The sequence below is a fragment of the Sus scrofa genome, chromosome 11 (genome assembly GCF_054392235.1).
Source record: "Sus scrofa isolate SSC_HxYL_T2T_F1_AM1 chromosome 11, Sscrofa_HxYL_maternal_Yorkshire_Landrace_v2.0, whole genome shotgun sequence".
NCBI lineage: Eukaryota > Metazoa > Chordata > Mammalia > Artiodactyla > Suidae > Sus > Sus scrofa.
In genome coordinates this window covers 57,738,178-57,753,054 of record NC_139393.1, presented here as the reverse complement: position 1 = coordinate 57,753,054, position 14,877 = coordinate 57,738,178, and the positions used below count along the sequence as shown (strand labels likewise).

The 14,877-nt window shown below is 42.5% G+C and overlaps 1 protein-coding gene across 4 annotated transcripts in view; it reads left to right on the top strand.

Annotated features, from left to right (window-relative positions):
• The first annotated feature begins 1,191 nt into the window (after positions 1 to 1,191).
• The window catches only part of LOC146398640 (uncharacterized), a 246,506-nt gene continuing 232,820 nt past the window's right edge, over positions 1,192 to 14,877 (top strand). For all 4 annotated transcript variants that reach the window (XM_084982032.1, XM_084982033.1, XM_084982030.1 and 1 more), the window contains exons 1-2: positions 1,192 to 5,686; positions 6,178 to 6,305. In XM_084982032.1, coding sequence (XP_084838158.1) covers positions 4,624 to 5,238 — 615 coding nt within the window. In that variant the 5' untranslated portion in view covers positions 1,192 to 4,623 and the 3' untranslated portion in view covers positions 5,239 to 5,686; positions 6,178 to 6,305. The remainder of the gene's footprint in view (positions 5,687 to 6,177; positions 6,306 to 14,877) is intronic.

Below are 14,877 nucleotides of genomic sequence, written 5' to 3'. Positions count from 1 at the left end.
AAAACCTACCAACCACCAAAAACTAGACAAATAAAGACAAACTAAAACAAAACAGAAAAGCCAAGGGGGAAAAAATGCTTTAGAAATTTAACTTCGGAGAGCCGTATTCTGCAGCTTCATCCCTCCCCCCCCCCCAGAGGAAAAAAAAGACCACCACCACTCTTATCACCGCCCCAGCCCTACACACATGAACTGAGTCAAAAATCGAAAACCAGACCAACCAAAAGGTGAAATTCTCGGGTAGCGAAGCTAATTGTTCTGTGTGTTTAATTCCGTTTTCCTTCTAAGTCTCGCCCATACCCCATCCAAGTCCTCTTTGATTTATTTTCCCTTTTCCAATGAGACTCCGATGGCTGCTCTCCTTAGCCAAAAAGTGGGTGGGAACACAGCTGAAGGGCTTGGTGGGTGGGTGCTTGTTTAGGTGAAGTCCAGGTTTTCCAGGGATCAGGCCTGAAGGGTTGGGTGGGGGTCTTGAGGGAGAGAGAGCCGCAGTCTTTGAGCCGACTAAAAGGCAGAAATTACGGGCTCCGAAATAAATATTTTATTCTAAGAAAACAAAACCGTTTTAAACAGGTTTTTCTCTTTCCATTTTTGCTCTTACATCTAAGATCTTGAGAACAGACTATTTCAAAATAAGCTTTTCCCCTCACTCATAAAACTTGCCCTTTTATTTATTTTTTGAGCGTTTTATTTTTAACTATCTACTGATTTTTTTTCCCCTATTGATTCAAATGGACTGATGGGGTGGCAGATAGTAGGAAAGATGCTCTGTCCCATTTTCTCCACAGAACTGGACCCATCTTGCTCTTCTAGGTCCCCTTTCCTTCTCTCTTGGAGAACATGAAATCATTGAAATATTGAGAAGTTTCTGCTTTCACTTGGAGCAGGACTTGGCTGTGAGAAAATCAACTAAATCCCAGATGAGAGGAAGACAGGTTTAAAGCCCTCTGTTTGTTTCAAAAGGGTCTGCATGTTGGGGTGGGGGGGGAAGCAGAACAACTGTTTCATTATTATTATTATTATTATTACTATTATTATTATTCAGAAGTAATTTATTGCTGGGGAAAATGTTGGGTAGCAAGAATTTTAATTTGCACTATCAGTCTCCCAAATAGAAAATCATGTATAGTACTTCATAGTAATTATCAAGGTACTTTATGAACTGCTGATGGGTTTTTTAAAAAATGAGAAAACAGTTGAAGGTGGTTAGGTAAAATGCCTGCGTGGTGCACAAAACACTCTTTTGATCTCGGGCGGAGATGGTTTATAAACTATCCTTTAATAAGAAGTAAAAATTGAAAACAAATGAGAAACAAAAAACCTGCCATTTAACAAGACTGAAATCATGCATGATCTGAAAGGTGCAGAAAGAAACACAACTAGGTCTCACTCTGGTTAGGCATTATTTATTTAATTATGTTGTATATCATTGTTTGCAGCGCAAACATTCTATGCATTTGAAACTGAGCACTAAACTGGGCTAGCTTCCTGATAGACCGTTTTGTGGATAGTGTGATTTCACAGTCTACTGCCTGTTTTCACCGAAAACACAACATTCTTGTCATATTCTTGTATTTAGAGGAAAAGGAAAAAAGGAACATTACTGTAAATATTTTCTTTAATGCACACACTCCCACAGTGGTTACAGACTGCCAGTGTTAATCCTGAAATGTCTCACAGATTGATCTACCTGTCCATGTATGTCTGCTGAGCTTTTTCCTTGGTTGTGTCTTTGCTCTATTATCTTTCCTTCCTCCTCACTTCTATCAGAACCACTTCTGTGCGCCAAAATACAACAGGGGGATGTGTCCCAGTACACTTGCAAATAAAACATAACTGAAAGAAGAGCAGTTTTATGATTTGGGTGCATTTTTGTGTTTATACTGGGCCAAGTCCAGGTAGAGCCGGTCAACGAATGAGACTCAATTCAACCAAATATACAGGGAAGGAGAGGATGTTGAAAGTGGGGGTGAAGAGAGGAAAGAATGAGAATGATGTATTTTTCTGCTGAATCAGAATTCACTTTCAGATAACTCATGTGAAAGCAGTGCTCTGAATAAAATGAATTCTGTATTGGTTGCCTGTGTTTACCAAAGTTTTCTTCTTTTCTTTTTCTTTTTTTAAACTGCAGAAACTCTTCAAGCACAGCCCTCGATTCAGAGTGGTGGAAGGTAATAAATAACCAGGCACTCCCAAAATATTTAAATCAAGGTTCAGGGGCAGAGGCATCTGGAGGCTTATGTATGTGTTGTTCTAGCCTAAAAACATTTCTAAGAAAATGTTGTAACCGACTTTTCTTTGGAGGTTAACACAAATAAAAACCATACACTGATCTGTCCAGCCACCGTGTCAAATGCCTCTGTTCATTTGGAACTTTAGTGTGCCACCTACTGCTCCAGAGGGACCAGAGATTCTCTGTTGGTGACCTGGGACTAGATCAAATGCCAAATGTATAAAGTTTCTTAATAGCTGGGATTATATCTTCTGAAGTCATCATATTTTAGCCAAATCTTTTTAATTTCACCGGCAAATCTGTGAAACACAATGCTTGATGTTCGAAAAAGAAGAGTACATTTAAAAAGCTGTGATTTTAAACAGTTAATGTTTAAAAAAAAAAAGCACTAGAGGTATTTTTAAAAATAGATCTCTTCCATCAAAATTGATTTGTTTCTGTTGTTATTAACTTGAAATGTCATAAAAGTTTTTAATAAAATACATTTGCTAAAAAAAAAACCAAACACGTTATTTTATAGAAAAGTATCACGGATTTCATTGTTGAAGAACCAGGAATGAACAAATAAACAGATTTACAAAGGCTTTTTTTTTTTTTTTAATTTGCCCCAAACAGAAGTGTTGCAGGCAAATACCTTTGAATTATATAATGATGACCAATGTATGTAATAACTTAAGCATTTGTTTTGTATTAAAATCCTTACCAAATAAAGAGAAAACAATTATTATGTTAATAAAACATCATAAAAATATATGCTTTGCAAAATTTCCTATTTTATGTAGTAGGAAACTGCAAAACAAGAAATGCCTTGCTATCTGGTGAGTGTGTGTACTGCCTGAAGAAATAATCAAGGCTATTTTAAGATACCTTTAACTGTCAATCCGTAAAGAAATAAACAAGTAAACAAACGTCCTCCTGGAGAGAGTGCCAAGGCTTGCTACTCCGCGTTATTAGCCCTTCAAAGTTTTCTGGCTCTGAAGAGTGGAACTTCAAGCGAATACAGGCACCAGTGGGTGGAAAGAGCGTGGCCCTGGTTCAAGTCTCTAAATACGTTGGAGAGAATGGGGGAAATTGTGCTCTGTTTGCATTTCAGGTTCTCTGGGAAATTCAGGAGGTGGAGTAGGAAAGGCAAAAGCAAGCATCAAATGCATCTGCCACGTTTAAGCCATCCATTCGTCTTAATTTTTCTCCTTTCCCCAGTCCTAGCTTCAGGTCCTGTGCCTTCTGTAGGTCTAGGAATGATGTTCTCAAGACGATTCAACTAACTTCAGAAAAGATGTTTGTTTAATGCGTGTTCTGAAATCGCTCTCAACTTTGATTACACTGTCATAAATAAACCTTAGGCACTCACTGCCGTGACTGTATCGATTTTTAATTTCTTGTGATATTAAGACGACTTCGGTCCCATTCCTACACATGGCCGCGCCACCCAGGGAGAACAGAGCGCCTTGGGCCCAGGACTCCCAAGCTCAGGCTCCTGCTCCGGCCTCTCCAGCCAACTCTGGAAGCAGCCCTACTCCATTTTTCACTTGTATGGGCTTTCATAGTCTCATCTCTGAAGTTGGAATTGTGACATAACCTGGCTAAAAGCGTTCCCCACCCCATCCGAATGGCCTTGGTGGCCGCGGGGTGACACAGGTGATTCCCACAATGATTCCCTCGTGTGGTTCTGCTGTTGGGTGTTACTGCTGCTGCAGACCTAACCCCAGTCCTCGCGAGAGGTTTCCAAGCAGAATGCAACCTTAATTGCTTTTTTAAAAATAGGAGACCAACTCCAATTCTCACGGGGAGGAGGGCTTCTTTCTCACCTGCGAGATAAGCCTTTGTCTCAATAATTATGTTATTTAATATTTATCAAACCTTTGTGCCACCGAGGCTGGCGGGTTCGGCCGCCTCACGCCCTCCCGGGGCAGCCGGCAAGCAGCTCGGCCTGAGTCGGGCCGGGCACGTGCAGCGGGGACGCGCGGCCGCGCTGCTCGGTTAGCTTGCCGTTTGAATAATTCATGGCCTGAGAGTTCTGGAAATTAATAAAATGAATGATAACAAGACGCTAATTAAAAACTTTTCGTAATTGTTGTCAAGTCAGCTTGGTGGGAGACGGGCAGCCCTCATTCTCCCCGAAATCCCGCGGATCTATAGGGCTAGGCGCGGGCCCGGAAGGGCCTCGGAACTGGAGCGGCCAAATGCGCCTGCGGCTCTGGGAGTGATTTCGGGGGCGGCCTCGTTTGCTGCTTCCTTCCCCCAGCCGCCTTCCGCTGTTCGCCTGTCTCCCCCGCTAGACTTCGGACATAGGAGCTAGTGAGTTGGCGGGTGCCATTTCAAACCAAAGGCGAAGCTGATTGGGTCTGAATTCGCAGCCCGGAGGGGACCCGCCCTCCTCCGACCCAGGCATGGTACCCCTCTCTCCCTGGAAACAGCCACCCAACCCCGGCAGCCCGCGCGGGAAATCACAGCGCCCCAGGCGTGCAAGCCACAGCCGAGTGACCGCGGTGTGCCGGGTCTGCGCCCCTACGTCGCCTGCCCCGAGACTCGCAGTCCGGAGGGTTCCAGCTGCGGGAGGCCGCAGTCCTCGCGGGCGACGGGACAGCTACCCACTTGCGGCCCTGGCCCGAATTTATTCAAGCGATGGAGGACCCAAGCGGATCAAACGATCGACACCCACCCCCGCCACCCCGGCGTCTGGCGCGCGTGCGCAGGCGTTACCAGCGGGGCGCGGACCACGGGGAGCGCCGGGCGGACGGGACGCGCACGAAGTGCGCAGGGAGCGCGCCGAGCTCACGCATGCGCGTTGCGTGCGTCAGTCCCCTCAGAATCGAACCCGAATTCCGCCGCAGGTAATTTGGCGTTCCCGAAGGTCTTTCCCCACCTTGTTAAGTGCTCTTGAGGGTGTCCTGCGAGAAAAGAGAATGGAGCGGTGGCTCACCGAGGTTAAAAAATACTCCCCTCCCCAGTTTGCCTTAGTCAACAGACATCTTAAACGCCACAAAACTTTCAAAACTGGTTGACATTTTACGAAAAGAATTGAGAGCGATAAGGCCTTGGCTTTTGTTTGGTTGGTAGGGTGCGCACCCGCAAAGCCATGCTACGAATTAGAATTTGACCTTATTGGGCAAGAATTTATAGCCAGGGCAGGAGGAAGGCTGGCCGCTGGGCATTCGACCCGGAGAATTCCGTGTTCTGGATCACAAAACGGAGGAGGAAAACCTCGAGTCCGAGAGAAGCTCCGAAGCTCTTGTAGGGAGCCAACGTCCCGTTCCCGCAAACCCAGCGAAAAGGGCGAGGAGCACCCGCCTCCCATCCCCTGCCCCAAGCCCGAGTGTCCCGGAGGTCGCTTCTCTCCGATGTAGAAAGCGAAGAGAATAGTAAAAGAAGGGAACCGAAGAAACATGGAAGGAAGAAGTGGCCAAAGGAGGGATGGAAGAGGAAGGAAGGCAGACTCCCTGCACTGATTAGGTAAAACGAATTACAGACAAAAGTTTAGTTTACTCTGACGGCTGGCTTTTGTGCAGCATAGTGCATACAAACTTTTGTAGGCATGGGTCAGAATAAAACAAAGTGTTGACAATTTCCAGCCGTGAAAATTCACTTACACCAGTTTCCCCCACCCCCTTCCCCGCCAAGTGTTGACAATAAACATTTAATGAAGGCAGGGACCTGGCTGTCTCCAGTCAGTGTCAGAATACTTTAAGCAGACCATTAGCACGGCTTTTTCCACTTCAAACATCGCGCGCTACACTCTAAACATTTTATATATATATAAATACAAAGTGTGAGACAATAATATGTTTATACGGATATCTTAAGTGGTCTGCAGTAGTTCTGATACCCCCTGTACTTATTAACAGAAACTAACTCATGGTAGAGTACTTGCGCTTAAAAAAATGTTAAATACAGTTAATGCAATATTAATCGCCCTTTGGTGATATAAAATGCAATATTTTCAGGCAGCTATCGAGCTTTTCTAGAGGAAGAGCTGATGAAAAGAGTCACAGCTGAATAGTGGAGAGAAAAAGCCCGGTATTTATTGCTTTTGTTTGGCTTTTGGCTACAGAGACAGGAACCTTCTAATGGGGTAAGGACATTTATTTTATCTGCAATCTATTGCTTCGAGAGCAGGGGCGGCAGATGGGGCTGGTGCGATAGTCACCGTGTAATTTAGAGCAAATCCTAATAACTAATAATGATTTATGTTAATTTTGATCACTTATGCGACTTTACCAAAGCGTTGTGGTGAAAGAATGAGAAGCAGAATGTGACAAGGAGCTCCGAGGCTAAGGTTGGAGCTCAATTACCCGGCTTAAAATCTGTTTTATGAGTTAGCAATGGAACTGTAGGCATTTAAAAAAGCAGGTAGGATCCACTTGACTCCAGGCAGAGGTATCTCCCCGGGGGCTTTCATTTCTTCCGGAAAGATACCCAAAAGAGAGGAGCCACAACGCTTTTGAGCTGGAGTCTCTTTCATCCCAGTTTTAAAGAAAACAGATATGTTTCCATTGTTTCATTTCCTTATATTCCATGAAAGGATCGTGGGGGGGGCGGTGAGTGCAAGCCGGGGTCCTCCTTCCAAAGTGTAATCTGAGCCCCAGGTTTGAAATCAGCCTTAGAGCCTCTGAGGAGGCTGCCGCTCACCGGCGCCACGCCTTATGCAAAAGTTTTATTACTGGGTGGTTAAACAAGTTGTCTTTTCTTAATCTTCACTTCCCGTCTGATATTTGTCTAGAATCAACTTTTGGGAAGCTTTGCCTTCTCTGCCTTCCGTCTCCACCCCTCCACCCACCTCTCCCCGCGCCCCAAGGGATCCCAGGGCTTTTAAACTTAAAAGTGCTTCCCCTCTCCTCATCCTCCTGGTTACGTGGCGCGGGTTCAGAACCCCAGAGGCCGCCAGCGCGACGCAGTTCTGCACAGGAACAGGCGATTTTCGGCTGCCACGCAGTGCAATGCAGAGAGTAGGAGCGATTTTGAAAGGGAGGGTGCGCCTTGCTTGTGGCAATTTACTTTTTCGGTTACCTTTTGCGCGTTTCAACGCCTGGAGGCTATAGTTTGAAAGTAAAACAGCATCAAAGCACCTCCTTATTAGCTCTGTATTTGAGAAATTCGAAGATGAAACTACCTAAAAGGTTTAATAGGGCGGAACAGCATTTATTTGCCAAGCAAACAGCCAGAGTACAGTTCAAAAGGGGTACAGTGCTTTATCAGCAGGAGGCTGAAAGGAGAAGAATATTGGGTAAAGGGAATTTCAAGCTTCAGTTACGACGTTCAAGTGAATTAAATAAGCTTCGAGTGGGATGTCTGCTTTGATTTTGAGTATCATCTCCCTCGCCAAAAATTTATACATGCATACATACATTCATGTCTATATATTATGTGTATGTATACATATGCATATATGTACATCCTAGAGGCTTTCTCCACCTTTTGGAGTTGTTGTCAAGACTTTATTTGCTTGTAACTTTTAGGGTTTGTAGAGTAATAATAGTTATTTCTTCAGGAATTTCATCTGCAAATGTATTTAAAATAGAATCACATCTTTTAATGTCCAGATTTTCATTATTTCCTTCCTTTTTCTTATTTTAAGGCTACAGAGGTAAAAATGCACTTAATTTCTTCTACTAGGGAAAAACAAGAGGCTATATTCATTTTTTTCCCCAAACACTATGCTATATATGTATATTTTTTCATTTTTGAATCATCTCCATCAGTAACTGTATTGTTATTGTTCTGTTAGTATTCCTGGTATAAAGAGGACTTTAAACAAAATAAATCCAGGCAGCTGACGTTGCCTGTTTACTGATAATACTCAGGAGCTGGTGCGTGTTTGTGAGCTTGAAGCTACGCCTCCACGTGCATATCCATAGACAAACAAATGTAAGCACACTTTCTACTGTTGTTGTTGAGTGTAGCAGAGTCTCATCTCTTAACTTTATTCTGGTTCTGTCCCAGTGTTTCAGCACCAGAAGCAACTCCCTTAAAATTGAAGAGGGGTGTGTTATTGAAACTCTCTATCCAACAGCTCTGGGGTTGCAGCTTTTCTGAACACGCCGGCTCTAGATGAGGTCTGACTGTCTGACTGCACATAAGCCCCTAATATGTTAATGGCCGTAGGGGATGCCTAAGGTACTATCTCAAGCTGCTTCGCACACCATATGTCAGGCCGTTAGCCACATGGATCTATTAATCAAAAAGAGCTGAAGATGGAGAAGAGGGTCTTCGAAAGGGGGCAAATGAGAGCAATGGGTTGGGGGGAGGAGGGAAGGAGAAAGCATTTTAAAACCCTCATCATTTTAACTTTTTTTAAAATTAAAAATGAATAAAGGAGACTCAACCACTGCAAATTTCCTTTCTGTCAAGGTAAAGACGGCTCTTGAACTCCTACCAGAAGAATTGGAATAGTGTCTGGTTCTATTAAAATAGAAGGCGGTTTTTACCTGGAGGGTCCTCTTTAGGGTTTGTTTATTGCAAAACTTTCATAAGCCAGACTCTTGATCCAAAAAATCATTTTTGTCATGTAGGTTGTTTTGTAGATGAGCTTTATTAAAAGTAGTGGGGGAGGTGGAATGAGGCAAATGTGTGTTTAGGGGATGGATGGGGGGCCATGGAGGGAGGCATCTGGAGGATTTGTAATGAATATATAATTCATCAATATATAGCTGCGTGGACTGAGGAGTTTGCATCACCTTTAGGTCTTTAGATAGTGAATGTAAAGTGTTTACATTTTTATCCTTTTAAGCTGCCTTTATGAAAAATGTAACGTAGAGTTTACAGGGTGCAAAAAGTATTTATTTTAGATGGGGAGGAAATGGGAAAACATTTAAAACTCTCATCTTTCTCACTTCTGCTTTGTTTAGGATTATCTCTGCCCTTTGACCATAATTTTGGTTAAGATAAAATACTTTAGGAAGTTGGCACAGCTTTAGAATTAATTACGCCCTCAACATGAGATGGTGTACATGAATGAGCACGTTAAGTCTATTTGAAAATGTTAGATTTTTTTTCTTGACGTGGAGAATATGTTTGCCATGCGCCACAAACTTAGCTTTTTTTAGGGAAATCAAATGAAAGTACTGATTTTAAAATGTCAGAAACTCTCAAAAACAGAGCAGTGAAAGGAAAACACATAGGCACCTAGATTTAAAAGTTGCTTTCTTTTCATGTGTTACCTGGAGACAGAGAAAAATATAAAACCAAACATCAATTTAGGTATTATTTTTTAAATTGATAGTGATTATGAATCACATGAAGACTCAGTTTCTGGATTATCAATTTTCAGTTTACAGTCTGTAATTAATGATAAAATTTAGGAAATAATATGCTTTAATATGATTTTTAATGTCATGGTTAGTAGGCTTATACTAAAGTATTTAATTTATAGGAAAATGGAATGACTGAAAAGTTTATTCATCTTAGGTTTATATATGCAAATGATTGACTACCTACCTATCTATCTAAGAACATAGATTATTCACCCACATCACAAATCCTGTCATTAACATAGATTCATAGTACTCTATTATACTGAACTTGTAAAAGAGAGGGGCAGCAGAATGTTCTTATTTATGATTTAAAAATACAGTAAAGAAGATACTTGGGAGATGGTGTTCAATGATAAACAAAAATCATACAAATAACATTACATTATTTAGAGTCTGTAAGTGGAAACTTTGTACTATATATTAGATTAAATGTATTAAATATTTTTTCATTTTCAGAAATTCACCTATTTGTGTTTATATAGAAGTAAGTTCTTAGTTACAAGGGAAGGTTAACATTAGTAGCTGCCTTTAATTAAAAACACCAGTACATTAGGGTTTTTTGGTTTGGCTGAAAAATCATCTGTAACTCTTTCAGTAAGAGGGGGAAAAAAGCATTTAAAAAATAGAGAACTGTATTGTGGAGAACTGCAGTCAATCTGTAAATATGAGAGGTTCTAAAGTACTATATTTCATCCAGGAGATGCTGAATACATAAAGACAGATCATCTTGAATCTCAAGAGTAGCTGCATAGAGAGAAACACTTATTATCTTTAAATTTTGGTGCATGCCACACAAGCCTTCATTTCTTTCCTTGTAGTTAAAAAGGTAGCCCATATATCTGTCGCATTGGGTTTCCAAAGACTCGTAACTTAATTCCTTCAGGCTATTCATCAGCACAGTAATTAAACTAGCAAATGGATGTAAATAAAGTGAAATTGGTTTCATGACAGATGAGGCGAAGAGGCCTCTGACATGAAACAAGGCAGGACAATAATGATTTCGGCAGCAGTGGGCTATGGAAGGAACCCCAGCTGGATTTATTAGGTGCTGCAAGTGATTTGCTGGAAGCGGGCAAGACATGAGCACTCTTTAATTTGACAGGAATTTTGCATCCTAAAGAGCATAGTGAAATATAAATCCAGAAACAAGTTCAGGCAAACTGTAAACAGATGCATATTGGACTGAAGGTACTATTCAATATTAAAAAGCAAAAAGAATGGAGAACTATACCCCCTCCCTAGTAGAAGAGATTCAATTGCATAATTTATTACCTAATCTTGGGAAATGACAAAATAATTATGAAACATTCTTTTCTACTTATGAATTCTATCACTATTTTAGGGCTAGCAATTTTGTATCTCCAAGTTTATTTACTTGGGAAAGCAACTAATACAATAGATGATTTAAAAACCAGTATGATGAAAACATATGTAGGAATTATGGGTACATGTATACCTGGGAGGGGAATATGACAAACTGGGAGAGAAGCTCAGATGGGCACCTTGTTTTACAGAGTGCAATTATTACTGCATTTAAATAAAATCTGAGATAAAGATCTGGTACCAGTTTATTGCCTCTAGTGGTCTGTGCCTGGATACCTAGAAAGCAGATTTCTAGCCACAGAGAGAAATTGTCTCAAGCCCTTGATCTGACAAAGCTTTAAATCAAATATGGATTCGTCCTTGCAAAATAAGCAGTTCCATGGATTAGGAGGAACCAAACTATGGCCAAAAGTTGAGAAACCAGTGAAAGAGAAGGTACAAGAAATGAGTTCTTGGCTGGCTCCACAAGACTTAAATGGAAATCGAGTCACCAATTCCACTACGATAAGGCATAGAATAAATAAAAGGCAGACTTTCACACTAGGAGCAGATTAGCCCCTTCTTCCATGAAAAGATGAGGAATGAACTGCTTTAAGCTTAAGTGTAATCTCAATTATTTAAGTCCCTTTCAAGAGGAGCAAAAGCTTCCATGAGTGGTGCCCTCCCCTCCTATAAGAGTCACGCAGGATTTTCAGCACCGTGGCCAGCTCCCAGGAGGGGGCGGGGCAGCGGCGGGTCCTGTGAGAGAGAGAGAGAGCAAGAGGGAGCCAGAGATCTAAATACCCCTGAAATTCTATGGCAGTTTATTTAGCAGTGGATTCGGATACACGACTGGGGTACTATCCTAGCCCAGGTTCTCAAATCTTTTGGAAAGCTGTGTTTAAAAGGAAGGGATTGGGGGAGGAGACTGTAGAAGAGTAGGTTGTTAAAACTCTTAATGAAAATAAGATCTTTAAAAAACTAAACACCCACTGCATGCTCACTATTACAGAATAGTGGGTGACTTTCAAGCCTCGAAGGAATTTACAATGAAACTCAATTGGCTTTCTCCCAGAGCCTGTCCTTTTTTTTTTTTTTAAACAGAAAAATATGCCTAATTATTTTAAAGTTATTTTCCAACAGCAAGGCATAGGCACGTCCTTTAATTATAATACAGTCTGAATAGGGGGAGCATATGGAGGAGAATGTCAAGAAGAGGGTACCAGGGGCAGATCCTCAGAAATCTGTATTCATTTCGGGCTCTTATTTGTTCAGTAATCTCTACCATCATAACTAAATCTTGAAGCACTGATGTAGTTCGAGTTGTTGTTGACTTAACGTCAAAATTCAATCACTGGGGGTTTTGCATCAGCCGGGCTACTTATTTGTCTAATAAATCCGTCATTTTGTAAGAAAAATATTTGAGCAGCCGTACTTGACCTCTTGGTATCCACAAGTCACATTTATTTCTCCCAGTTTACAAATGCAAAATCGAGATGATCATCTCATGCCTGGAGGAACTGTGTTGATTTCTGATTGGATTTTAGATGGAAATGTCTATTTTAAATACCTTGTGATTAAATTGTACATATAATAGAATCCATGCATTTTAAGCTGATTCCTGCTTGGAAACTTAACAACCCTCACTGCTAGTCACACATACCGATGCCAAAAAAAAAAAAAAAAAAAAAAATCCCACAAAATATCAAACCCACCTTTTCCAAACACTTAAATTCAGTCTCAATTGTAAGACGTTATTAAAACCAGAGTCTTATTTTTTGTTATATTAGAATAGTTCTCTTATGGATGGATTTTTTCCCCCCAGAAAATGTTCTAATTCCTGGAGGGCAGGGCTTCATTATCCCAATCTCTGGGACAGCACACATAGGAAAATTCACAGCTGGCACTTCAGTCTTGGGGCTGCAGTGTGGAGTATACTGCCAAACTCTAGCTCAAGTCCAAGAAAATCCATATCTCCATTTCTGAATATTATTAGTCAAGGGAAAGAATGTGTTGTTTGATCGAATTAACTTTATTCTCCAGTATAGTGATGTGCTCAGAGATTGAAAATACTGCCTCTCCCTCTCACCTGATCTCCTTTTAGCACCATTTAATGCAAAGACCCCTTCACAACTCAAGAATCTTTCTGAAATCTTTGGTTAAGGCACACCTTCCAGAGTTTCTCTGGGTAATGAATCATCACTGGGACACCATCTGTTGTGGCAAAGTGCTTTACTGGAAATAGACGTCTTCAGAATCAGTCTGGAGAAGTGATTTTGTCAGTTGGTGATGAGACTGGGCTAACTGAGGCCTCGGAAACCTGAAACAACCGAACTCGTACATTTATCCACTAGGCGTGTCCTTGGATGCAGTCCCACCCGCTTGGGGTGGGTGGGGTGTAGACTGGTTGCACCTTGGCTGAGGGAGGAGCAGGAATTGGCGGCCCCCCAAGATTTGGACCCCCATTGTTTCAGACCCCCTTTGCATTTGCTTTCTTGCTTGAGGGCGTGTGTGTGTGTGTGTGTGTGTGTGTGTGTGTGTGTGTGTGTTCTATTCAGTAACTGGGAGATGTCTAGAGAAGGTGTTGCTCAAACTTGTTTGTATCTGAAACCATCTCGGTAGCTGGATCCCATATACAAGAGAATTAAAGCCCTAAGAGGCCAGTATAGGGAGAGGGTCCCTGAGCCTTGGCTGCCTCTGTCCTAGCTCTGCCTTGGGTTTCCCTCCCTCGGAGTCCCGCGTGGTTTGGTGTTCATACGTTGTTTCCTTCTCCTACTCAGTTTACGGGATCCCTGAGACCTCGGCTTTTCTGTTGTAGTGATGAGACGGATGCTCTTCCCCAAAGTCTCGGCGCTCCCTGCCCTGGCCGCCAGGAGCCAGATCCCGGCAAGGGGCTCTGGTGCCACGTCTACGACCGGTTAAGGCTGGCGGGTGGCTTGGGGCCTCCTGGATGGGACGCTTGGGCTCGGGCTACCCTCCGAAATGTGCTTGCCTCCTCTGCCAGGGCGCGTGTCAGGGATACGCTCCTGCTTCTGCTCGTTTCCCCCTGAAACCTGAAGGGGTCGCTAGTGAGCAGCAGATTTCTTGCCTCAACTAGCAGCGATCCATGCACTCCAGAGGCTTAGTAGATGCGTGTTTCGGACCGGTTCTGCAGGAAGGCTGCTGGGATGGGGAAATTCTTCCCATAGTATTCATTTTTGAGCTTTTCTCATGAGTATTTCACTTCCATTTCCAAATCAGCCCTCCCACGTCTTGATTACTTCATTTTCCCCTCATAGGACCTTAAGTCATTTCATATATTCAGAAACTGGAAAAAAAAAAAAAAAAAAAAAAGCAACACCCAGTCTTCAACTCTAGGCCCAGCTTCCATGTAGGAACACCTATCTACAGATCCCTACTGCCAGTTCCAAGGCTTGGTGAGGGTGGAAGGACCAGACAAGCCCACAAAGGTTTTTTGTTTTTTTTTTTTTTTTTTTTGTGGTTTATGCCCTCAGTCTGGCTGGACTGACAGTTCCAATATGAAGAGGGGAAAGAATCATTCTTTAGTATATAATGAAATTGGTCAGACTGAATTGGCAAATTTGTTTAATATTTGTTTCTGTTACGAAAACATACTGGTGGGGCTTTCTGAGTGCCTCTGTCCCATTCTTTTGTCTCATTCACCTCTCCCAACTTCCCCTCAGTTCTGGAGAGAACTGGGGAGGAGCTGTTCCTGGTATTCCTGGGCTGTCTTCTCCTAGTTGCTTCTTTCGCCTTCAAATGCAGAGATTCAGAGGGAACTTATTCCTTGAGTGTGGTTAGGCTAGGGAGACAAGGGAGATGTCTAGGAGGGCCCAACTGCCTGGCCTTTGTTGCTGGACAAAGTTTGCTCAGACCTCCTCTTGGCTTTCAGATTCTTCTCCATCCCCTGAAATACTGGAGAAGGCAACTTCCATAGGTTGCCTTTGGTTTCCCAGAGTCAGTTACTTCATCAGAAGCTGGAATTATGTGCAAGAAGGGAGTTGGCTGGCGGGATCCTTAGGAGATGGAGATACATTTTTTTTTCTGGCCCGACCTACAGCATGAGGAAGCTCCCCTGCTAGGGATGGAACC